General features: G+C 39.8%; 1 protein-coding gene, 1 long non-coding RNA gene and 1 pseudogene across 2 annotated transcripts; 2 read left to right on the top strand and 1 right to left on the bottom strand.

Moving 5' to 3' along the window:
• The first annotated feature begins 1,741 nt into the window (after positions 1-1,741).
• LOC145469414 (ribitol 5-phosphate transferase FKRP-like) lies at positions 1,742-3,336 on the top strand (annotated as a pseudogene).
• Positions 3,337-3,777: 441 nt separating this feature from the next.
• On the bottom strand, positions 3,778-7,683 carry LOC145469677 (uncharacterized). Its single transcript, XM_081453429.1, has one exon. It carries the CDS (start codon positions 7,411-7,413, stop codon positions 6,742-6,744), a length of 672 nt encoding a protein of 223 aa, XP_081309555.1. The 5' UTR covers positions 7,414-7,683; the 3' UTR covers positions 3,778-6,741.
• Positions 7,684-11,967: 4,284 nt separating this feature from the next.
• LOC145470254 (uncharacterized) lies at positions 11,968-14,404 on the top strand. The gene is made up of 2 exons (XR_014042463.1): positions 11,968-12,162; positions 12,313-14,404. It is a non-coding gene; the product is annotated as an uncharacterized LOC145470254 (long non-coding RNA).
• The last annotated feature ends 11,177 nt before the right edge of the window (positions 14,405-25,581 follow it).

The raw sequence follows: 25,581 nt of genomic DNA, 5'->3' as shown, positions 1-25,581 counted from the left end.
AAATTTTAAAAAAGGCGCTTCTGTTAATAAGGTTCCCCCATGTCTAGAAACCTGTCATTGTGCATTTTTCTTAGTGTAATGCCTACCTAAGAGAATAGGATATTTGAATTGAGTGCAACTTACCTAGAATTCATTATCTCCACACAAACGATGACTCCTGTGGAATTCAGCGAGGAAGAAATGGCGACATTTCGTAAAAAACACGCCTTCAAAACAGCGTGTTTTTGAATAAATAAGTACCCTGTCCTTCAAACAAACTGATATGACGAGGAAGAAGACAAAATTTTGTTTATCGTGGCCAAATAAAACGTTAAAAATATCCGGCCGATTGCAAAATATTACCATTTTACTTACTGAGAGAACGATTATGCCATGTTCAAATTTGATTTTGCCGCTCAGCGCTCTTTTTTACCGGATGTGACGTCATTTTTTGTTGGATGATTCAGATACACAAAAAGTGCCAGGCGTCGCAGAGTGTTCTCCCCCGCCCCTGGCAGAGCCCCATATCTTAGCCATCGATCTCAAAGCAGTTGGTTGTCTCACGTGACTGTACGTACGTATGTCCGCTCTTACCTCTGTTCGTATCCCCCTTCATCTAAATCGATGTGAAATGTCACTCTGCAACAATTCGGGGGGGGGGGGGCGGATTTACAGCGTACATCTTTGATATAATTGGGCATCCATGTTATGTTCAAATGACACCTGTCAAAAACAAGGTATCCACTGACCAGTATCACGTGACCATACCGGGGGCTCATGTTTAGAGCTCATCGAGGTCGCGTGTTTTTTTGAAGCTGACCGCTGTCCAGGTACAGGTTTTTGACTGGATCGCATGCTCAAGCCAGGTTAACTTATTGTAATCAGGAGCTCTGCTTTTAGGCTTGGCTAAATCTATATATTTAACTTCCCATTCATCCTCTCTTGGCGGTTTGTACTAAATATGTGCAACAATACTTACCAAGATTATTTTATTCCCAACAGCCCGACGGCAAAACACCGTCTTCTGGTAGCTAAAGCAAATGCTCCGTTGAATCTCCAAAGACCGTTCAGTTGAAAACAGTGCCTTTCCTTGCAAAGCATCAAAGGTTGGCAAGTGCTGAAATATGGGACTTAAACGATCGTTTAAAAGGTTGGCTGCGCAGTTGCCTCTCCGTTTGTTCTACAGTCGTCGTTGTCGTTACATAAAGTTAACAATTCTTCTGGTGTTGCTGATAACATTCTATTTAACAAATAAAGAAACCCCGACTGTGCTCTGTTCTGTTGTAAAGCACGCAGGAAGCGGTAGAGCACGAAAGAAGTGTAGGGGAAAACACGAGACGTAGTCGAGTGTTTTTCCCTACTTCTTGAGTGCTCTACCGCTTCCTAAGTGCTTTACAACAGAACAGAGCACAGTCGAGGCTTCTTTATTTGTTTTATGATAAAGAATCAGATAATTTCCCCACGCATTCGGCTGAATTTTCAAACCAAACTTTATTTTCCAAACGAGCAAAAGTGGCGTCAGCCGTGCACTGTTCTCTGATAAAGCACGCTAAAATAAGCCAATCACAATCCTTGTTAGAATTGTTCAAATAATTTGATTGGCTAACGAAGCGACAGCTGTCAATCACAAACTGGACTTCAGCTAAGCTTTCAGTTTCGAGAAGTTTGAGCGGCTTTCGAGAGAAGAACGATGCCTTCAAAGTTCGCTTTTAAGTTAATTTTTAAATACGGATCTCAAGGCAGGTAAAGGTTTATAGTCCAGAGGAACCCGGCCGTATTGTGGCCCATGAAAACGAGCACTTTTCCAGTGGAAATTACGAAACGCGGAGCTCAAAGCTTGTGGATGAAAATGCGAAATGCCGGGTTGAATTTGAAAGGAGCTACAGTTATTTACGGCTTGTAGCCGCATGCAGCAAGATTGCCCGAACTAGCGTAAAAGTTAGAAAGACTTAACGGCTCTCACTGGTTCTACTTCGAGCACAGAAGAGAATACCAGAACAAGTTTTGCACTGACCACTCGTCGGTTTACTTCGCTGAGATGACCGGAGAACGAGCGTTACTACACTGCATGTAAGTGTTGTTTAAGCAAATGAGCATTTTTAATTGTAAATTTACAAAAATAAAGCTTCTCATCATAAACAGAGACAGTTCAATTGTTTTCTGTCGTTGTTTTACTTCTTAGTATAATTTCTGCCTTCGTAACAAAATTAATGTCTTTATCGAAGCACTGTTTAGGTTGAGAATTTGTGTATTTCGCTACAGCTGTACATGTTTTGTCGGCGGGAATCTAGCAAAACTTGTTATTTTAGTACAGTTTTAACACTACTGTTGCTAACAATGGTCTCTGTGAGCCATATTTACTGCAGAAAAATAGCTCGCTTCCAGTGCGTTTGTCTGAGTCACAGGGGATGTTTAATTTGGGTCAAATTTGTCAAAATTCCGAAGCAAAAATTTGGAAGCCAACTTACCGTCATCAACCCGTGCTCTGTTCTCTTATAAAGCACGCTGTTTCAGCCAATCAGAGCACGCGTTATATGGAAACTTCGTTATAAATGGTAATGAACTTGAGGAACTACGGTCTTTACACGGGCAATCACCCTTTCTTCCCCGCTCAGCCGTGCGAATATCTGACCAGCGAACAGAAAGACCAGCTTCTAAACATGGCGTATACTGTTCACAAGATCTTGGATGACTTTGGTATAGAGAATTGGCTCATATATGGATCTGTTTTCGGAGCGGTTCGTGCACACGGACCTTTTCCGTGGGATGATGATGTGGACATTGGTTTTAACGGCTCGGCGAGGTTTGCCTCGATGAATTTCAAGGAGTTTTTATCGGCTTTTGAGTCCAAAGGGCTGAAAGTGTATTATAACAAGCAACGTGATGAAAGTTTACAGCGACGATCTTCCTCATATAAAAGTCGACTTGTTTGCTATGTATGACTACAACGGTTGGATGAAGAGAGCTGGCCTGGAAACGTGGATTTTTGCTTTAAATTATAATCTCCACGACACATTTCCTGCACGATTAATAGAGAAACCATTACCACGAGTTCGCTTTGGTTTTTTCAACATGACAGTTCCAAGAGAGGGAATTGAAATCCAAAAATATCTTTATGCCGACGATTGGTGGATGGAAGTAAAACCGGTCACATGTGTGTAACGCAACTCATAAGCGTTGTAAGAGTTGCGTTACCTTCTAGTCACGCGTAAAACACATTTTTCACTGATCTTTAATTATAATGTAGTGATCAACAACTGAGAGAGGATAAATAACTGTATGTTCAGTTTGTCCACATTTGATTTCTATATTTCATCAGCGACTGCAGTCAGTCAGTCAGTCAGCCAGTCAGTCAGTCAGTCAGTCAGTCAACCAACCAATCAATCGATTAATTAGTCCATTAATCTAAGAAATCGCCAATTTTGAATTCGCGTGTGTAAAATCAAATCCCAAACGTCATACACTGTGGGCATTTTCCATTCGACCAAAAATTTCTTGCATTTCTTGCATTTCATTTTCTGGCAATTTCCAGTGGCGAATGGAACAGCATTTTCCGCAATTCCCGGAAAAGATGTTGACCTCGCAAAATGCGGTATCAGAATAAATTAACGAAAATTTCTGACCGAGAATTTCCTTTAACATACCATTTGCGGAATTCCTGGTTGAATAGAAAGCGCCTATGTGGTTCATTTTTACTTTTTTTTTTTAGTTCATCAGACATTTGTAATTTTACTTTCTTATTCTTTTCTTTAATTGATAAATTAATTACTTTTCGTTAATTATTGTGTGATCATTTTCATGAAAAGTTGGTGTGACGTCTCACGATTTTTTTACCGACCTAATTATTTAAGGTCCTGTCCACACTAGGCTGTGGAGAGTTAAGAAATTGTCCACCGAAAACGTTGGTTTTCGTAAAGGAAGTTTTAGTGTGGACGGTAACGGACCTTTTCGAAACGTCTGGTAGAGCTCCGTTTTCAAAATGTTTTCCGTCCAAACGAAAACGAAAAGCCGATTTGAAGAGCGTTTTCGAAAAGCTCCGTTTTCGGGACGGATTAGTGTGGACGGTAGGCCAAACCGTAGAAATAGACGGGTGCTTTTTCAAATTTCTCCGGCGTACATGTATATAGTAGATGCAGATGAGGAAATATGCTTTTGACTTCTGGTGTGGCTCCGTTTCCAAAATATTTCCCGTCCAAAAGAAGAGCCGGCGTTTTCAAGTTCCTCCGGTTTGAAAAGCGTTTTGGAAAAGCTCCGTTTTCCTGACGGATTAGTGTGGACGGTAGACCTAACCGTAGAAATAAAGCTGCATTTTCATATTTCTCCGGCGTAGTGTGGAGGCGGCCTAAACAGGTTTACTCTAAGCATGCAGTCAGTGCTAGTGTGAACGCAGTATTTATTCTCTTCATGTAAACGGCCGAGGGATCCTCTCTACAATGTGAACTTTGTTGCCTTTCTGAGCGCTGTTTTATTGTTTTTCCGAGCTACAGGACTTCCCCCCCTGGAGTTCTCTTCCCCTCCATGCAAGGTAACCGCCGAAAAATCATTTACTTTTCCAGATACGATCAGTGCATTCGTTGGCAACATAAAGAAATAATAAACGTTTGTCAGCTCTGGTTATGAGCGTTCGACAAACGTTTTCCAGACCAGTAACGTGAACGTTTCTTTCGGTCACATGGTCGTTTAAAAGTTTCCAGCAAGCAACCTCGTTCCGAAGGCTTTTCCCAAGTTCAAAGGGAAAAGCCCTGGGTACGAGCTTGTTTGACCTTACGACTGATAAGACTCGATAACTGATTGGTCACTTTCGATATATTAAAATTCAGCTTGATTGTGAGGTCTAGAGGACACGAACAAAAGAAATGAATTAACATGGTCTTTCAATTTCCTCTGTTTGTTTCCTCTGAGCCTCACTACCAAGCTAAATTTTAATATATCGAAAACAGTCTATTCTCTATTTTCCAATTCCCCATATTCACTCTGTTTGTCCCCCAAATTTTGAATAGACTATTGCTGTGAAATGTATTTGGGATTATGCAGACCTTCCAAGAGCATTTCACAACAATAGTTTATGCAAAATTTGGGGGACAAACAGTGTATTATGGGGAAGAGCCCAATTTCGATATGCAGTCGAACCTCCCGTAAGCGACCACCCAAAATGTCAAGCTTGGGTGGTCGCTTAGTGCGAGAGCTTAGACCATATTCGGTTAAAATTTTGTCTCATTAGCATATGGTAACTATAGAGACTTACCCCATGTTTTAAATGTTTTATTCATGTGAAAAGTCAATTCCGAGAAAAAATTCGGTACTATCAATTGGGAAATTTCCATCTCTTGTACTACCTACGAATGCGATAATGTTACAACACCTTATTATCCGATTTCCGCTCTATTATCTGTCAAGTGGTCGCTTACGGGAAGTTAAAACAAAAGATCATTTCAAAGTTTTAGCTCTAAAAGTGGTCGCGGTCGCTTACGAGAGGTGGTTGCTTACAAGACGTTCAAAATATGGTGATTTGACTTAGCAACTTTTGGTATTTTGGAAAACTGGTCTCCAAGGAGAGGTGGTCGCAACTGGAAGTTTGACTGTATTAAAATTCAACCTAAAACAAGTCATTCCCTCAGAGCCTCGTCCTACGGTGGCCCATAGGGGCAAAACACAACTCAATTTCTCTTCTGAAACACAACAATCTTTTGGAGAACACAACAATCTTTCGGAGAACACAACAATCTTTTAGAGAACACAACAATCTTTTAGAGAACACAACAATCTTTTCGAGAACACCACAATCTTTTTCAGAACACAACGAAATTTCCTGATACACAACAATCTTTTTCGAAACACAATAAATTTTCTGATACACAAACGCAAACTAAAACACAACAAAATTAATTGAAACACAACAAAATTTCAAAGTACTGGTAACTAACCCTGATGCTGAAAGCGACCGGAACCTGGGACTAGCTCTGGTCACATGAACCCTTTGCTCTTGTCCTCCATCCTGTTGCCCGCTATGTTTTGTCACAGTTGTGGTGGTTGGCGAAGAGCAGATCACAAGTTTTGCCCAAAGTGCGGTGTAAGTTTATCTTCGTCTTCAGCTAGTCAAGTGTCCTCTTTCAAGAAATTTTTTTCCCAAAAGTCGAAAGAGAGGCAAACCACCTTCAATTCCAAGTCCAAGAAAGCGAAGATGGACGAATTTGTAACTATAACCATCGGGATTGGTTCTCTATTGTGCGGCGTTTTCAAGCCCGTGAGAGGCAGTCCCTTCCCCTAAAAGTCAAGAAACATGCCTCAGCCGAGGCAATACTTGACGAAGCCTTGAAGAAACGAAGTTCTTACGACCGTACTTTCAGAAATGACAAGACTTATAAAGTGTGCTTTCCGGATGGAAGCGAAGTGAGCACTCTTCCGGGAACAAAGAGCCATTTAGAAGAAAATGTAAGGAGATCAGCAAGGATTGTTTGTATGTGGATTCTGGGGCTCAAAGGATTAAGATTGTTGACATTTTCATAAATCATCACACAATGATATTGTTGCAATTCATTCCACAGTAAGGGGTGTTTCATTACTTGTAACCACTGATGATGGATAATTATATTAAAATATTTTAACGTTGAGTCTGATGGATACCTTTTAAGTTTTACTTGCACAGTACTGAAATGGAAAATACAAAGTATAAATCAGTCATGGGTGTAATGGGCCTGTATCAAAGTGAACACTTATGTATGAACCTGCCCCTACTGATATTGCACAGCTCTTTCTTCTTCATTAAACATCATCTATGTTAGCAATTTCAAGGAGGTCTTTATACAGAGAGACTCCCTCTTCAATACTGTGGGGCAGCTGCAACTCGGTGTTTTCCAGTACATATTCAAAGTACCCTTGGTAGAAGCTCTCCTCCTCTTCATAGGTCAGGTTCTCCCTCATAGATTGGATCTCATCATCCAATATCGGGTGAAGTAGACCATCTACTCCTCCATGAAGCTCTGGGAGAAAGAATAGTTCATCCGGTCTCCCACTGATAGTGTCATGCCTAGAGCCCCTTATTAAATGTGTGTTCCAGTGTTCTTTAACTTTGTCTGGGTCATCTTGAAGTAACTGAGCAAAACAGAACCAGAGGCATGCCATTTGAATCTCATCTCCAGGGTTAATGATTTCCTGTTCCATAAGGCTTTTAAAGAAGTTAATCCCCCAACCAGACCTGTTTCTTCTGTAAAACGCCCACCAGCCCTCAATCCTTTGGTTCGACGGAGATGACCCATACTTGTGCGCTTCTGCATCTTCTTGAAATGTACATTGCATCGCTGCCATCACGCCATTTTCTGTTCCACAGTCAGTCCTCAGTTTCACTGGACAGCCCCCTAGCTCTGCCACACAGTTCAAATAGAAATTGGCAATAATTTCTGGATGGTTGTTTGACTTTGTGACCGTTAGCCACATTATTTTTCGACTCCAGCCATCGATACACCCATGTATTTGTCACATTCCACAACCGATGGAACTGGATTATTGCAATGAACGGATACGACACACGAATCCAATCTAGAAGTCCGCCATGCTGCTTTAATAATCAACTTCCCAACTTACATTGCGCGCTTAAGTATATTATGTATGATGCACCGAAATGTACCTTACAAACACTAAATCCCTTCCTTTTTTGGTATAACCACTATGATCTTAAGGAAATGTCAACACAATTGAAAATCAACTAAAAACCTAGTACGACTTAAACTCACAAAACGGCTAGCCATAAAAATTATTAATTCTTCTCTTTCGAACCGTAACAGTCAATAATGACATCAAGTCATAACAAAGTTTCTAACAATAGCATTCAAGTCAAAACAGAGTCCTTAACAATGACGCTCAGGTCATAACAAAGTCTTTAAATCTTTCCGCCAGTTTCCTGGTCCTTGTTGGTCTCGTCATAACCGGGCTGCTCAGTTCTTCTTGTTCTGCTTCCGGTTCTACAGGATCAGCAACATCAAGCAATGGAGCTGTTTCCTCCGGATTCTGTGATGCTTCCTCGTACTTCTTTACATGGGTTGTGTTTCGCATAAGTTGAACGCCTTCTGGTGATTCAACGACAACACTGTTCCCAGTTTTGGTTACAACATCATAAGGCTCAGAAGCAAATGGTGTTGACAACTTGTTTTTGCGCTCTTGTTTTACTAAGACTTTGTCACCTGGAGCTAGGTCTGACTCCTGGGAATTCCTCTTCTTGTCTGCACAGTGTTTAGCTTTGGCTTTCATTTCGCCATCTCGGTCTCGCATCTCACTCTCTGTACTCTCCTCTCTCAATTCAGGTAGTTTAGTACGCATCTTCCTGCCAAACAAGAGTTCTGCTGGACTCACACCTGTGGTAGTATGAGGGGTTGACCTATATGCTACCAAGTACTTGCGAACTTCCTTTTTCCATTCTTTTCCCTCAGCTTGAGCTATTTTCATTCTCTTGAGGAGGGACTTGTTTTGTCTTTCCACCTCGCCGTTCGCTTGTGGCCACAATGGTGTGGTCTTCCTGTGTTCTATGCCGTTATCCTCCAAATACCGCTCAAACACTTCTGATCTGAACTGTGGACCATTGTCGCTTCGAAGTGATTGAGGTAGTCCATGTGTGGTGAAGATTTTCTCCAAACACTCTATGACTTTCTCTGATGTTGTCGAACGCATGACTTCCACTTCATAGTACCTGCTGAAGTAATCAACGATGACTAAGACAGATTCTCCTGATGGTAATGGGCCTAATAGGTCTATGGCCAAATCTTGCCATGGGCTACTTGGTAATGGGGTTGACTTGATTGGCTCTGGGTTTGCTGGACTGCTTACAAGCTGACAGCCATGACAGGTTCTACAAAACTTCTCGGTTTCTCTGTCGATCCCAGGCCACCATACCTTTGATCGCAATCTCTGCTTCATACTGACAATTCCTGGATGTCCTTCATGGGCAAGGCTCAGTATTCGAGGTCTCAACTTGCTCGGAATGACAATCCTGGTACCTCGAAGAATTAACGTGCCAATAACACACAGTTCGCCACATACTGGTATGTACTGCTTGTGCTGATCACCTTTCCAGTTTCCGTCTTTAATGTGCTGACGCAATTCCACGAACTCTCTGTCCTTTGATGAGGCTTCTTCAATTTCACGTGTTGTCATCGTTCGAGTGGCAGTTACTGCGACAAACCGGACAAATTCATCTGACACCTTGTGCGCTGATGAAGATTCTGCTTGCTCGTTCACATGCAGTAAGCGTGACAACGGATCGGCAATATTCTGCTCTCCAGGTAGGTACTTGACTTGGAACTTGTATGGCTGTAATCGCAAGATCCATCTTTCGATTCGTGCACACGGCTTCGATCTGCTTGAGTAGATTGTTTCCAACGGTTTGTGATCAGTGTACAGTTCAAATTCAATGCCGTAAAGGTACACATGGAATCGCTCACATGCCCATACAACAGCCAAGGCTTCTTTTTCCGTTTGCGAATAACGCTTTTCCACATCGCTTAGACTCTTGCTTGCGTAACTAATGACTCTTTTCCTACCTTGCTGCTCCTGGATGAGGATCGCACCGAGGCCTACCGGGCTTGCGTCTGCTATGATTAGTGTCTTGGAATTTTTATCGAAGTAACCAAGAGTTTCTGCACTTGATAGCCTCCTCTTAAGCTCACTGAATGCGTTCTTCTGCTCTTCTCCAAACTCGAAACGGACACCCTTTTTGGTTAATCTGCGCAATGGCTCTGCGACCGTAGCAAAGTCGAGCATTGTAGTTTGCCAGTCCCAGAAAGCTTCTGACTTCTGATGCACTCTGCGGTTCTCTTGCATCAACGATCGCCTTTACCTTGTCTTCGGCAGGGCCGATACCATTGTCGCTTAACACCAGTCCCATGAACACCATCTGGGTCATGTGGAACCTGCACTTCTCTGCATTCAGCGTGAGATTCTTCTCTTTCAGCCTCTCCAAAACTCGCTGCAATCGTCTGTCATGTTCTTCAGTGTTCTTCCCATGAATAATGATATCATCTGAGATGTTGGCAACACCTTCACAGCCTTGCAATGATTGCTGAATGACATGCTGGTACACTTCTGGAGCTGAGCTTATCCCAAACATAAGGCGCTTGTACTGGTATAGACCACAATGTGTAGTGAACGTTGTGATACTTCTGGAATCTGGATGGAGTTCTAATTGGTGATAATCCCATTTTAAATCCAGTTTACTGAACACTGTGCTTTGGTTGAGGTTTTGGAGCACTTCGTCCACTGTGGGTATGGGATAACGTTCTCTGATAATGGCTTCATTAGCCCTTCGCATGTCTACACAAAGGCGTATTTCGTCATTCTGCTTTGGGACTACTACAACTGGACTAACCCACGGGGTCGGGCCCTCTACCGGTTCAATTATGTCCATGGTTACCAGCTCTTCAATCTTTTCTTTAACCTTGTCTCGAAGACTAAATGGGGTGCGCCTGACTGGTTGCGCCACAGGAGGTACGTCCGGATTCACATGCAACTTAACTTGGTAATTCTTTAACTTTCCCACACCTTCAAAGATTTCTTTGTAATCGGACATAATCGTCTCATTAGATGTCACAGTGCAGATCCGGGTTCCTAATTTCAACACGCCTAGCTGTATGGCAGTTTCTCTTCCAAGCAGTGCCGCCCCTTCACCATTAATAACAACAAATTCGGCTTCGGTTTCTTTCCCCTCTACTCTTGCCAGTGCTGAGAATGTTCCTAGAACGTTCAGCGGCTGTTTACTGCCATATGCATAAAGCTTCTTGTCACTCTTTCTCGACACACACTTAATCTTGTCTTGCTTTAACTTTGACCACACATTTTTGTCAATCACATTGGTGCTCGCACCCGAATCGATCAGCATTGCAACTACAACTCCGCCCACAGTCACATCTATTTTCTCAGGAGATGTAGCGGAATTCACAGTAAATGCATACTCATCTTTTTCTCTTTCACTTCCCACATACCTGACTGACTTCTTCTTTTTCTTTCCTTTTGTCTTCTCTTCCCGTCTAGGTTTGGGAGGTTTGGCTGTTTTCGTTCTACACTGCGAACCAAAATGGTCAGCTCCTCCACACTTATAGCAAGTTTTTCCTTTCGCAGGGCATTCAGAGTCTCGTCCAAAATGTCCTACTTTTCCACATCTGTAGCATGCTCGCTTTACAGACTCCTCCTCTTTGTCTTCCTGCTTGTCGCGGACCAAATTCACATCCTTTCTGCCTTCCATATTCTCCAGCTGTGATTGAACTCGCTCGTAATTTGCTGCCGTCGAAAGTAACAGCTCTAAGGTTAATTTCTCACCTTTTTCCAGTAGTTTCTTCCTTAATTCATGTGATTTACATCTTTGCACGACTTGATCACGAATCTGGTTTTCGGCTTGTTCGCCGTAGTCACAGTCCTTGACCACTGAGCCACAGTTTCGCCGTCCTGTTGTTCCATGCTGCGGAACAGGTGATTTTGGTAAGTCGAATTTACCTTTGGAATGAAATAATCGTTCAAAGCCTTCACCGCTTTTTCATAATCTTTCGCCTCGCCTGTGTCAGCCAACGTTTCACCAGCAGAATGAAGGAGTAAAGCTCTCCTCTGGATTTTATTATCCGCTTTATCCGCTTCGATGAGCAGGCCTTTGCTGTCGGCATACATCGAGAAATTTTTCAACCAACGCTGCCATCGCCTTCCCACGCCTGAAGGTTCACCATGTGGGTCGAAGGGTTTTACACTCGTTAAATCGTCTATCTTTATTGACGCCATGGTCTGGGCAGTTGCAACTTCAATCCTCGTCGCCAGATGTCACGTTCTACAACCGATGGAACTGGATTATTGCAATTAACGGATACGACACACGAATCCAATCTAGAAGTCCGCCATGCTGCTTTAATAATCAACTTCCCAAGTTACATTGCGCGCTTAAGTATATTATGTATGATACACCGAAATGTACCTTACAAACACTACAGTATTGGAAAGCCATAAAGTTTGGCACGGCGGAAAAACCGCTGATTGGCTGAAAATCCGTTGACTTGGAGCATGCTCAAGCGCTCGCCGCTGACAATTTGCAGCTGCAAACGAGTTTCGAAAATGTCTGAACATTTTGCAAGCGGGAACATCGAACAGCAAGAAATATTGTGGATTTTCACTCAGTTAGAACTGCTACTTGTCACAGAGAATGCGGATTAAGCAAAAGTAAGTATGTTGTAAATGTTAGCCTGGTTTTGTCGCTTTCTTTAAGTGTTATTCTTTGTGTTGTGATTTCTTTTGTCCGTTGGTGTCGTGTTCATTTTGTGCCAAGCGGAAGCACGTGCTTAGTTTATTTACAATACTCTTCTGCTGCAGATATTGGTGTACAGATGACTTAACACAATGAACACAGCACAATGGAAAGCTATGTTGAAAGGTAAGCCAAGTTTTCCTTCCTGTCCTTCCGTAAATGGTTGATTTTTGCAAGTGGCAACATTTTCTAGTTCGTGTGTGGCTTCGGAAACTTTTTGGCTCGATGAGTCTACATTTTAAAAGTTGAAGATTTTGTTGGCTATCATTTGAATTACCGGTCATATCTTGACTTGCCTCTGGGAAGAGACCCGTTAGGTTTTTTGTCTGCCATGTTCATATAAATAAGTGACGAAAACCGTTGACACTGTACTGTAAATGAGCTTAATTTTGTAGATTTAAGGATATAAATCTTACATGCAATGAATGTTTTAAAAGCGTAGCCAACTTATGTTCAGTCCGGATATCAGCATACAATTTAAGGTGACACATTTCTTTCTACGTTTGGATATATCCTCTGGCTTGTGTTGTCTACAATTTAAAAGTTCTTGCACCGGTGCAAGAATCTGATATGACAGTTGTACACTAAGTTTTTTGTTTTGTTGTTATTGAATGGACTAATTTCGTGGTTTTGAAAGAGTTTTTGAAAGTTATCTTGTAAAATTATTTTTTGACCTGAAGGTAGACTTTTTTGGGTTTGATTAGTCTGATGATGATGAGGTTAATGAAATGTGTTTACTTATTTTTTTTACTGAGTGAAACGTCAAGAAGTAACAATCCTTTTGTTGTACTTCATGATTATGTTGTACTACATGATTTAAATTTCCTAGTTACAAAGCTAGCAAAATGACTGAGGTATTCACAATATAGGTTGAAAGAAGTTGCGTAGTCTTCAATGCTCTATGCAGTATTGTATAATGTATGAACAGTGCAGATACTAAGTTAATGACATTTCTTCTTGCAATGTAATAAGTGTTTAAAGGATGAAGCCCAAGTATGGCTTAATTTAATGTTACATTTTTTTCCTCTTTTTTTACACAGTTAGACCTCAGATTTTCACAGCTCTCCTCCTCTCTTTCAATTACTTGATTCTCTGGCTGGAGACAGTGTGACGTGGCCATGTACATCAACTTGAAGAGTTTTTTTCATGGATGAAATGAATGGCATCTTCCTTGGAGGGGATACTAAATGATATGTCCCCTTTATAAAAAGATTAAGGAATAATAAAAGGGATAATTAAGGAACCAAATGCATGGAACAAGTATTTCAGGATTCCTCAGTAATTAATAAAGAAAAATGTTTGAAGACAGAAAAATTATAGTTTGATAAACAACTTGATTGGGATTTGAATTCTTAAAAATTTGTAGATCATAATATTTTGGTGTGGAAGTTTATGCAATATTTAACAATTATTCTTTGCAATTGAGGTGAATAGTGGCTGTTATTCACTGAGATTGACAAGTTTTTAGTATATGTACAAAGTGATCTTAACAACAGATGAAAAGGAAACCACTAAAAGATAATTTAATTGACCTCTCAATTCATGCGTGGAAAGCATGCAAGCGGCATGAAGATGTGCACAATTCCTTACAGAATCTTCTAACATGGCAAGTCTAGTTAACCTGCGATAAAATCCTTGTTGATCACAATCTAGCAAAATGGTCTTTTAACACTGTTCAAATCAACAATCTAAATGAAAAGTCTGTTTGCAAAACAGTTTCGTTGTTCAATCAAAATTTTCACTTGAAATGAAAATTCAAAACTTTGAAGACTTTTTTGTATTTTCTGGTACAGTATCTTCTTGTATTCTCAGGGTTTCCATTTTAGAAACACTGGCAGAACATAAGTTTTCGCCAGCCATTTTGTTATTGTTTGGATCACGCATCATTCACTCGTTAGGGAGTGAATAATTATCAATTATTCCACGAGAGCGTGTTGGATATGAGATAATAGATAGCCAACAAGGCACGTAGCGCTGAGTTGGCTTTAATCTTCTCATATCCAACAGGCACGGGTGGAATAATTGTTTTATTAAAAGGCCCCCAAAATATAGAAAGTAGACTTAAATAACGATAAAAATGCTCAAAAACTCATGCATATGCTTTCCATATTTGTAGAGCATGGTATAATGGCTCATAACCCCTGATGGCTAAAACAATGAAAACTCTCAAATTGCATTATCCAATGATCCAGTTTTTTAATGATGCTCATTGCTGGTGTGTTTGTGTTGGATTTTATTTTTATTTCAGTTTAGTTTTCTATATTTGGGGGGGGGGGGGTGTTTTTAATGAAACAATTCTAGTCACACTTGTTTGGTCTTTTTGTTTGGGAATGGGAGAGGTTAACTTAACAGTAGTTTTTACATGTAGTTATTTTGGAATTGCAAATCTCTAAGTTGCATTTTGAGCAGATAAACATTTTGCTGAGACATCATTGCCTGATGTGATTAATTTACCAAAAAGTGAATTGTGGTGCCAGAAGATAACCATATCTGCCTCAAGGGAGGTCAAAGAAATTCTGAGGAGTGGGGGGTGGGGGGGGGGAGGGAGAAATTCAAAACTTAAAATTTTGAAAAGAAAAGTATGGTGAACTGGCATTTTCAGTGGGGTGTTCAGAGGAAGGGGTTTGCTCCAAATGCATGTGTTATGATAAATTATGAGCCCTTGATACTTCATTGATGTTGATAGAGATTTGAATATCTTCTGTATCTGCTAGTCTTATTTTCTACAGTAGTGGGTTATCAACCCTTAGCCCAACACCCAACCTAGAAAGCCAGGTGATCACAATTTGTCTAGTCCTTATCCTTCAACCTACCAGAAGTACAAGACTCATAGGGTCATGGATACAAAAACCATCCCTCCACAATCAGGTGGTGACCCCTTAGGATGGTTGGAAGTTGGGGGAGGAAGTAAACAAAATTTGGTGGCAGGGTCTACAAGGGTGTGGAATTTATCTGGAACACAATATGAAACAGTAGAATTTTGTTGCAGTGTAGGCTACTGAACCTTCTCCTTAAAAGTATCTAGGAGAGATGGCATACGGTATTTGCTTGGAACAAGACTTAAACTTACTATTGGGGGAGGAGGGATGGTGCAGTTTTCATGTGTTTTCTCACAATGGTGCTTTTTGCAAAAAGGCATGCTTTCCAACGTGGTCAGTGTAAGACGCAGACTTTGAACTGCAGGCCAGGTGTTAAAATGCTGACTGTAGACTTATTAAGTGTTAATGTGTGTTAACAGTAAACAGACCAAAATTCAAGCTGAAAGAAGTGAGAGTTTAGCCTAAATAGTTCTAGGGTCAGACTGAATATCACTCCGGTTAGCTGGGAAGGATCTTGGGGGCTTTGGCTGGTTCGGTTGAACCGCCTAGATTAAGCAAAAAGAAATAAAACATAACATGCTAACTTGGCCTCAGAATAACAGAAATTCCATTTCCAATTCAAGGACCACAATTTCAAAAATTTCCAGCGTGAAAGCCACCGGTCCCCGTACAGGGGACCGCCTTTTGGCAGTTCGTATCTCGAAACCCCTTCTCTGTATCCGCCCTAGGGTTAGCCTGAATATTTTCTCCAGTTAACCTGTTCAAGGTTAGCTCTCGATAAAACACGATTCAGTTATAATAATGTCTGCAGTATGTATTTCCCACTTACACTGCAGTCTGCAGTGCGCAGTATGCGTTTTACACTGACTGAATTTCGATGTAACTACAAGCCTTCACATAAACGAATGTACAAACCAGTATAAAGTGGAACAAGAACCCCTTTTGGCGGATTTCTTTTTTCGTTAACACAACGGAGAAATGTTTGCAATAACGAAGCCCGCAGCTGCGGGGAAAGCTGCAAGAATCGTAGTAAGTGCGAAGTAGCGTAAGCCATAATATCAAACACAGGCTAACAAACAAAGAGCAATTTATTTTATCCTTCATGTTGTATTACATATACAATACAACTTTCTACAATGCCATACTAAACCTCTGTAAGCTTACTACAAGTTTTCAGCTCATGCCAGTACATGGCATCTGCTGAAGCGGCAAAATAAGGCACGAATGAACAACACACAAGCGAAAAGCACAACAAAATTAGACATTAGTGTGTACCCGGGTGTGTACTACTTACGAATTCGTCCTCCACTTTTCTTTCTTCAGGTAACGATACAAACGTCCATGAACAAATAGCATTTAAAAATTTTCATCAGCACGAAAAAAAAGTCATATTTTATATGTTCCGTAAAATTAAACAAGCTACAAGAAATTGCGGTTCAAAACCTTAAAGAACTTGACACGACCTTAAGAAAAGGAAAAACGGTACCTCGGGTGAATTTGGAAAAGCTGAAAGGTTTCCTTTCGGAAGAGCTGTCTTTATCGCCTGAGAAAACTGACAACACCGTTTCGATCCTCTCGATCACAGTCAAAACATCAGCACGGATCATTACCCAAAGTAGCCCAGTTGTTTATAACTGCCTTGAGCGAGCTAGATGTTGCCAAAAGCCATGACAATGACGTGTTCGTTTTTGATTCGTCGTCCGCCATTTTGAAAATGGATAGGCGGGAAGACGACCCGAAATCTACTGCGCATGAGCAGCGGTTTTTCCGCCGTGCCCCCCCCCCCCCCCCCGCTAAGGTTTTAATTTGTCGTATCCGTCGACGTGCCATGTGTAGTTTGGACCCAGGGGCGGGGCAGAAGACTCCTGAAATTTTCGTATAGGCATCATCCAACAAAAAATGACGTCACATCCGGTTTAAACTGCGCTTCGCGGCTCGCTTCACAAAACGAGAAAATGGCGTTTCGAGAAAAGTTTATTATTGTTTTGAAGCAAAATAACGGAGAGCCTTCCGTCATCGTCGGGCGAATTTTACACATTTGCAAAACTGGTGTTATTCCGACTTTCGGTTCTTGTTGTTCGTGATTTAGCGATAACAATAAGTGCAATAGCCTATAATGTTAACAACAACCTGGATGAAGTATTGCTGGCCATAGTTTGCACTGTGTACTACGGGAACATAATTAACAGAAGCCGTTTAGCTCCGAAAGTCGCTGTCACCAGAGCTTTTGTTGCTCTTGGCTCACGTGTATTGGTAGAAGAGACAAGCTGGATCGCATGCTGAAGGTCAGTATCCCACATTCCCACATCTCTCGTTGAAGATTGTTGTTTTCAGTAAGATACAGTACATATGTATCGGTAGTTTGGGGTCATCAGTCTCTTTCTCTTTGGTGAGTGCTTTTAAAACGCCCAGTAAAAACTTGATTCACGGCATGGAAACTTATGCCTCGCTGGATCGAAATTCGAGCAAGATTTTTAAGTTCTAGTCCTCTTTAAAAGTAATTAAATCAATTATTCAAATCCAAGCCATCAGAGGGAATCTGCCATTGAAGCTGCCCTAAGTTAAGGTCCTGTTCATGGACCTTCCCCTTTGAAAATCGTGGGGGTGTTCTTTGAGGTAAGGCAGGTTCCATTTGTATGGTCTCGGGTACCCGGGATAACCCTCCCCCAGAGGCAACTTTATCAAGTGCTTGTATGAGAAAATGTAGCCCATGTAGGCCGAGTAAAAGTTGACCCTGCATGATTATTCGTAACTCTTATTGAATAATCAAATGTGCAACTATCCCTCTTTGTTTAAGTTTCCCTCACTCATTTGATCAGAGTGGGTTTTGCTGAGTTAATTTTCTCTTCTTTGATACAAATTGTTGCTTTAAATCTTAAATCTAGGCATTACGTGACACTCGCCATGCCGAGAGTTGTTCCAGTTAGGCGAGCCAAAGTGTTTACGTATACTCAAAGAAAAGTTGTTGGTTACTTTACATGCCAAGGCAAGTCAACTCGCTCACCTGAATTGTCTCACCCCCAAGTCTGGTTCGTGATCCTTGTGTAAACAGTTGGTTGAATTTTGCAAAGAAATAAGTGAAAAGTTAGCTCCGCCAGGGTAACTCGGGGAAAGGGTTGTCTCTGGTACACAAGAGCCATTCTATTTTATTCCCATTTTCCCTCTTCCTCTTTCAACTGATTATGCGAAATATACTGTCCAAACTCTTTATGGGTACTGGTGTTTGAGAGTGTCATCTTTATCACTACTGTGGAATGTACCTCACCATACAGCCACCCCCGTTAACACAGCCACCTAGTTATTATGGCCACTCTATTCTGGCTCAAACAAAAGCTCAGTCGGTCATTTTCTTATTTATTAATTATACAGTCAGATTTTTGTGGCCTGTTGGTGACCAGATTAACAGAATTCTGGCACATTGTAGGAGTAATTTATATACAATTTACAGCAAGCAACAGGCATCATTTTGTTAGTGAAGTCCCATGCATATATGTAACTCTTGATTATTTTGAGATTTTATCTTTATTATGTTATCAAGGCAATAATATTTTGATTCCTGCTCCAGCGGTATTGGGGGGGGGGGGGGGGAACTCTCCTCTATGTGCTATATACAGCTGTGCAGCCCCAAAGGTATGGTTATTCAGCCGTTTTGGTCATAAATACTCTAGGGTAAGGCTTTTGCCCTCTAGTCTTTAATTTGTTATGTTTTTTAGAATAAGCTACCTCAATTTTCATCATTATTGATAAGACCATCAACAAAAGTCCTTCAAAACTTATGTTTAGGGCAACTGTAGCAGTCGCAACAGTCATAAATGGGGTAGGGAAAATTACAGATTATGGTCATAAATAGGTTAAGAGTTTAACTTTTGTGAAGAGGGTTGCACTGACCCCCACCCAATTTTTCTGGGATGTACAAAACACATTTTCTTAGCAGTTACTACAGTCTTGCTTTAGTAAATCAAAATAGTACTTGCTGCGAGGTACTTTATAAAAGTATAACCCCTCCAGAAGCCTTCACAAAGTACATGTAATATCTGGTGCTAACAATTTTTTTTTGTGGCTGATTAAAATTTGGTATTAAATTGTACTGAACTGGTGCAGATTTAATATACATTATATTTTGTCACACTTAGTTCACTTATTTTAAGACTACTCAGCAGCAACTAGTACCTCTTGTATGACCATGCAGTAACAGTATATTCCAAACAAAAAAAAGTACATGTATATGTATTACTATCCTGCCTGGAAGAGTGTAGAGAGAGCACACAGTGCAGTGCCCTACTGTATGTCTTTTGTTAGGTATAATAATCTTAAATTTAGAAGACTCATATTGATCTTAGAATTCACAAAAAAGTTGATTTCTTGACAACTCTGCTTTAGCTGTGTCACTTCATAATAAATTAGCAGTTTGGTATGTTGTAGCATAGAACTTTAATTAATTAAGTTATCACACTGGTATCACAGAGTTCATGGGTTAGAATCCAGTTCACACCTAATTTTTTTTTCAGGCTATAATTTCACCTTTGCTTAAGTTGTGTATAGTACGTTGCAATGATCAATCATGTCTTTATAAGTTGATCAATATATATATGTCCCACTGACTTATACTTCAACATTTTATCTTAAAGTTTGTTTATTTGTTTTATTGTGTGGTTCTAGAAAATGTCCATACCCACCCTAAGGAGATTATTGGAAATTCCAGGGATGGGGAGGGTCTCAAAAGCCAAACTTTTTAAAGAAAATTATTAATAAAAATTGGAATTTCCATAGGGATGGGATGAGGAAATCTCTGTTTAATAAATACATAAATAATATGTACAGACCCATTATCTGATGTGAAGACTGTGCAATATATCCTGGCCAACGAGTTGCCAAGGTGTAGCATCCTTGTTATCAATTTCAAGTACCAAATTAAAGAAGATCAGCATGTTAGATGGGAGAGGGGAATTTTTCAAAATATCATAAACTAAAAATATATATATTTTCCAAACTCAATCATGTTAGTAGTGTTAGTGTCTATTTATTTATTTATTTATTTATTAATGAATACCTGTGAAGAAGTCATACATTCTGGCAAATATTCTGGGAGTCTCCCACATACCATTTAGATCATCCAGTCCCCCAGGAAAGTTATGAAATTTATTGTCCAAGTAAACTACTGAACCATGGGCTCCAGTGGGGACAGTGCTATTACGATGCAATTTGCAGATGTGCTACCTAATATGAGCTTAACAGTTTTGTTACCATGGCAACAGACTGCATTTCAGACCTTCCCTGATATTCTAGGCTTTTCTGGCCACCTCATGGCCTTGATTAATGTTTTTCAAGCTGAAAATCACTTGCCACCAAGTTTCAATGATCTCTGCTGTACATATGGTCTGCACTTGATGTAATATTGGGTTTGGTGTATGACATCATCAGTCCTCTCATTTGCATATATTTTACACATTTTAAACTAAATATCTCCAGAATTAATGCAAATATTTGTTAAGGTAAACAGCATTTGTAATCTATAGTGGAATTCTATTTGATACTCCTAAAAATTCTGAATCAAGGGGTAAACATTTGATGATAGTAGCATGCCAAATCATTGAGTTGAATTTATGCTGCTGACATTTACATGTACTGTAAGGTGTTGAAGAGAATTTTGCAGGGGAATTTGGTGTGTTTATTGAATTGCCAGAGGTTGGTTGGCTGGTTTTGTTATTGCTTTGTCATTATCTTCCATGTATTTTTTTTTAAAAGCAGAGTGGTTGGTGGCAAAAGCAAAACTGGCAATATTCTCACTTACCTGTGTTTCTAAAGTCATGTTTTTAGGTTTTTGTGGTCAATCTATTAGTAGGTGCACTGTCTTAAATTACAATAGAAAAGATGTGATGTTAATTATGTAAGTTATACTTTGGTATTGTTCATACCAAAATTATAGTATTTTCTGGTTCAATGTTTGCCTCTGCATTAATTTGATTAAACTACTGTAGTTTATTTTTTAATGGAATTTAATTCTGTCAAAAGGGAGGTGGGAAACTGAGAACAATAGTGAACTAGACCAACAAATATACAGAAATCTACCACCATTGCTTTCATGGCTGAGTGGAGATGAATCTAAGTCAGACCAAAATTACTAGAAAAAAAATTGATTTATTCGAGGGTTGAAATGGGATCCTGGCTATGGGAGAGTAGGAATTGGGGCTGAGGGGGGTGGGTGGTGTGCTTGTGAATTTAAGAACCTCTCTGAAAGTGAAAACAAACTGTAGGTTTGAAAAGTTTAAAGCGGAGTTAAAAATTATACTTTAATATATCTTCTTTATTAAGGTGGTAATGAGCATAATACCCACTTAGCGTGAGTCATTGAAACAATGACATAATTTATGTTTGTCTTTTCTTAGGTGGTTATCTCCTGGCATATACGCCCCACACAGGCATACAATGTTATGATTAGATGATGCAACCTGCTTTCCCATGTTTAACATACACGTAAGAGTATTGATCAGTGGACCAGTGTACAAGTGTGATTTCTCTACTGATAATGAGAATTATAATAAAGATACAAAGCCACTCTGGTGTGATTTATTTAATTATTCCTTAACGGTAAAGTGAACCAGTTAAACCAAAGGTTGCACTCTGTAAGATCAGGTGTACAAAAATTAAATAGAAAATTTCAAAACGTCAATTTTATTAATTAAGTATACTTCTTTGCAAAATATAGTTGGTATTTTGTTGTACTGGTAAGAATATAATTTGGAAATTTTTTATGGGAAATGTTTCCATTTAAAAATGTAGCTCAGATGCCACAACTATAGTTCCCCTTTCTGTGGTGTTTTCTTTTGTGGTAAATTGCGAAAACAAATTATGTTGACCTACATGTAAGTTAAAAAAATATACAAGTATTAGCTCTTCTGAAAAAAAAAAAGTTAATTTGTTGTTGTTTCTTCCTGTTCATTTTTTCCTTGAACATTTTTATTTTCCTAATAAGTAGTTTAGCTAGCCATAAAAATGTTTTGTTGTCTCTGAGACCATTTTCAAGATAAAAAAGGGATTTGTATATAAAATTTGAATTTTTGGGGGGAGTGGTGGGGGGCTGGGGACCTTTTCAGAATTTCCCTACAAAGATCACAAGGTACAAGGGAAGAGGCAAAAATAGAATTTTAAGTGTTAAAACATATGTTTTCATCATCAGTTTGGGCCTCTCTGTGAAGCTGCATAGTATACTTGAGGATCATGTTATACCCATTTTAATTCAGAATACAAATGGAAACTTGCATTGACAATCACTTAATCTCTTGGCACTGTTTTGGTTTTTAATAATTGCCTTTTTTCACAATACAATAATTTGAACACCTTTGTTTCACAAGCTGGGAGGGGGGGGGGAGGGGTATTCTACAAAGTTTTAAATGGAAAGGCCTTATCTCAAGGTCCATTACCCCTTACCCTTTTGTATACATTTGTACCATTTTGATAGAAATGGCACCTCTTTTGTCGACCTTACATTGCAAAAGGGTAAATGTACCCCTTTAACAAACCTATTTAAGAATACTGCATCCCTTTTCTATTCCCTTGGAAAGAAGTTAATAAATAATATTATAGAATCTCTTCATTCTGGCTGAGGAGAGTAAATGAGAGCTTTTCAACAACATTTTAGAACCAAAAGAATGGAATCCCTAAATGAAAGATTTTCCTACCCTTTCATACACCTCAGCTTGTGAAATCCCTATCATTAAGTTTATACCTGAAGCCTGAAAAAGGTACTCATCGTGAGCTGAGCCTCCCCATATAGGTCATTACAGAGAGCCTTCCCACATACACAAGTCAGGAACTCTTGACAAGTACTGTAAGTAGATGCTGGCTTTAAGACTGGTCTGAGCCAGCTTCTTCAGTTTTTTAGCACAAACTTGTTGCTCTCTGTCAATTTCTAGTACAAAACCTTTTCTTTGCTGATCTGGTCCAAGTTCACAGACACTAGCATCACTCTCACGACACTGACTCTATCACTGTCACTCACAGTCTGATTCTTCAGTTTCACTGCACCATGCTTCATCATCACCCATCATTGTTAGACATGAGTTCATTAGCTTGCAAAATTCACCAGCCTGGCAGTGTCACTGTTGCTACTGCCTGTTCCCAGACTTCCTTTTATGGCTAGGTGTAGGGGCATGAAATTTCACTACTGTTTACGAACAATTTGTTTAGATGGCATATTGAAAGTGATGAGTTACTGAAAATTGTCAGTATTGCTAGTGTTCTCTCGTTTCCTTAAGGATTGAAATATCTTGACATAAGATTACAAAGAGAAAGCACACTGAAATATAATGCACAATTTTTTAGTAACCTTTCAAAATGGGTTGCCAATATGACAGGGATTAATAGATGAGGAACTTGGTCTGCAAACAGGGCAAATGAGAGGGTTTGAAGAAATTAAAGGTGCATGCTTGACCTCAGTTGGTGGGGGGGTATTGGAACTTAGCGCTGCTGACGTCAAACACTGTTGAAACGGAAAAATAAATTTGATTATAAATGAGAAAAAACCACGACATGTCCAAATTACTTAGTCGCCGTTAAAACTAATCCTCTTGCTTTTTTTAAGGGGTTCACGGCCTGCCTGTAACGAAGCGTTTATCAATTAAGGGATTGCTTAGGGAAAACATATCTTGTTTAAGGTTCTTAATCAATCGTAACATACTTTATGGCATCAGTTTGAGCCATGAGCAAACACACGAGTTTGTGTTAGTGTCGATCGGCAAGAAAGTTCTGCAAAGCGCGTTATGTGTGTGGGTCTATTCTTGCAGTGATACGATTAACAGCACTCAAGTACTCTCGAGTGTTTGGCAACAGTAAATTTTAAAAAAGGCGCTTCTGTTAATAAGGTTCCCCATGTCTAGAAACCTGTCATTGTTCATTTTTCTCAGTGTAATGCCTACCTAAGAGAATAGGATATTTGAATTGAGTGCAACTTACCTAGAATTCATTATTTCCACACAAACGATGACTCCTGTGGAATTCAGCGAGGAAGAAATGGCGACATTTCGTAAAAAACACGCCTTCAAAACAGCGTGTTTTTGAATAAATAATTACCCTGTCCTTCAAACAAACTGATATGACGAGGAAGAAGACAAAATTTTGTTTATCGTGGCCAAATAAAACGTTAAAAATATCCGGCCGATTGCAAAATATTACCATTTTACTTACTGAGAGAACGATTATGCCATGTTCAAATTTGATTTTGCCGCTCAGCGCTCTTTTTTACCGGATGTGACGTCATTTTTTGTTGGATGATTCAGATACACAAAAAGTGCCAGGCGTCGCAGAGTGTTCTCCCCCGCCCCTGTTTGGACCAGATGAGAAGTAACTTCTTCTTTTAAGGCTTTTTGCCCTTCTCTGCTCACATCCTTCTAGATCCATTTCCCTCATAAGGTCAGCTACAACATGTCTAGGAACTTGAATATTTTTTAGTCGTAGGGTATGCCACATACTTCTATATCCACCTTGGCAGCCTGGACCACTATGCTCATTCATGATTTGTTCCCGTACAACGTCCATATCAAAAGATGGCAATCTTCTCCTTAAGTTCAATTGCTTCAACCTATTTTTCAATGTTCGTACACACATCGTAATGCCATGAAACTTAGCTAAAAATTCAGTGATGACTTCATACGTATATCCTCTTGAAAAGTAATATGAAATTATGCTTTCCTCCTCTGGATTATAGCTTATTGAACCTGAAGAAGCCATTTCAGATCAAATCCACCACATGAACGGTACAAAAATGGCGCCTTTCAGTGACGTTGACCAGAGCTAGTCCCAGGTTCCGGTCGCTTTCAGCATCAGGGTTAGTTACCAGTACTTTGAAATTTTGTTGTTTCAATTAATTTTGTTGTGTTTTAGTTTGCGTTTTTGTATCAGAAAATTTTATTGTGTTTCGAAAAAGATTGTTGTGTATCAGGAAATTTCGTTGTGTTCTGAAAAAGATTGTGGTGTTCTCGAAAAGATTGTTGTGTTCTCCGAAAGATTGTTGTGTTCTCCAAAAGATTGTTGTGTTTCAGAAGAGAAATTGAGTTGTGTTTTGCCCCAATGGGCCACCGTATCGTCCTGAGGTCTATTGTTTTTGGCTGAATTTTAATCTATCGAAATTGATGTATTGGAAAATAAACAATTGGAAGAAAACTCCCTTCCAAGTCTAATATCCAAGAACTTAATTATTTTATTTTAATTTATCATAAATTTAGCATTGTCCGAGTTGCCTTTTGCCTCTGGGCCAAAACTAATCTTCGTTCGAAACCGTAATATGAAATTAAAATGTTTTCACCCGCGCTTTCTTTTTTATGCAAATCCTATTCATTTCAATATATATCTGAACTTGACTTGCTTTAAAATGAAAGGAATTCGGAGATTCGGGGACGACCATTGCATTATTTCGGATACGGCCTATTGCATCACCACCACCTCATTTTGAAGTCATCTGTGATCAATTACTAAACAGACGCATGGCAACATAGACTCCCTTTGTTAAACTAAGGACAT

This window comes from Orbicella franksi, chromosome 15 (assembly GCF_964199315.1).
Source record: "Orbicella franksi chromosome 15, jaOrbFran1.1, whole genome shotgun sequence".
Taxonomy (NCBI): Eukaryota; Metazoa; Cnidaria; class Anthozoa; order Scleractinia; family Merulinidae; genus Orbicella; species Orbicella franksi.
This window is presented reverse-complemented; position numbering and strand designations above follow the sequence as displayed.

What these genes read in the sequence shown, in the direction of transcription:
- LOC145469677 (XM_081453429.1), bottom strand. Translation starts at nt 7,413, where the DNA reads ATGTGGCTAACGGTCACAAAGTCAAACAACCATCCAGAAATTATTGCC.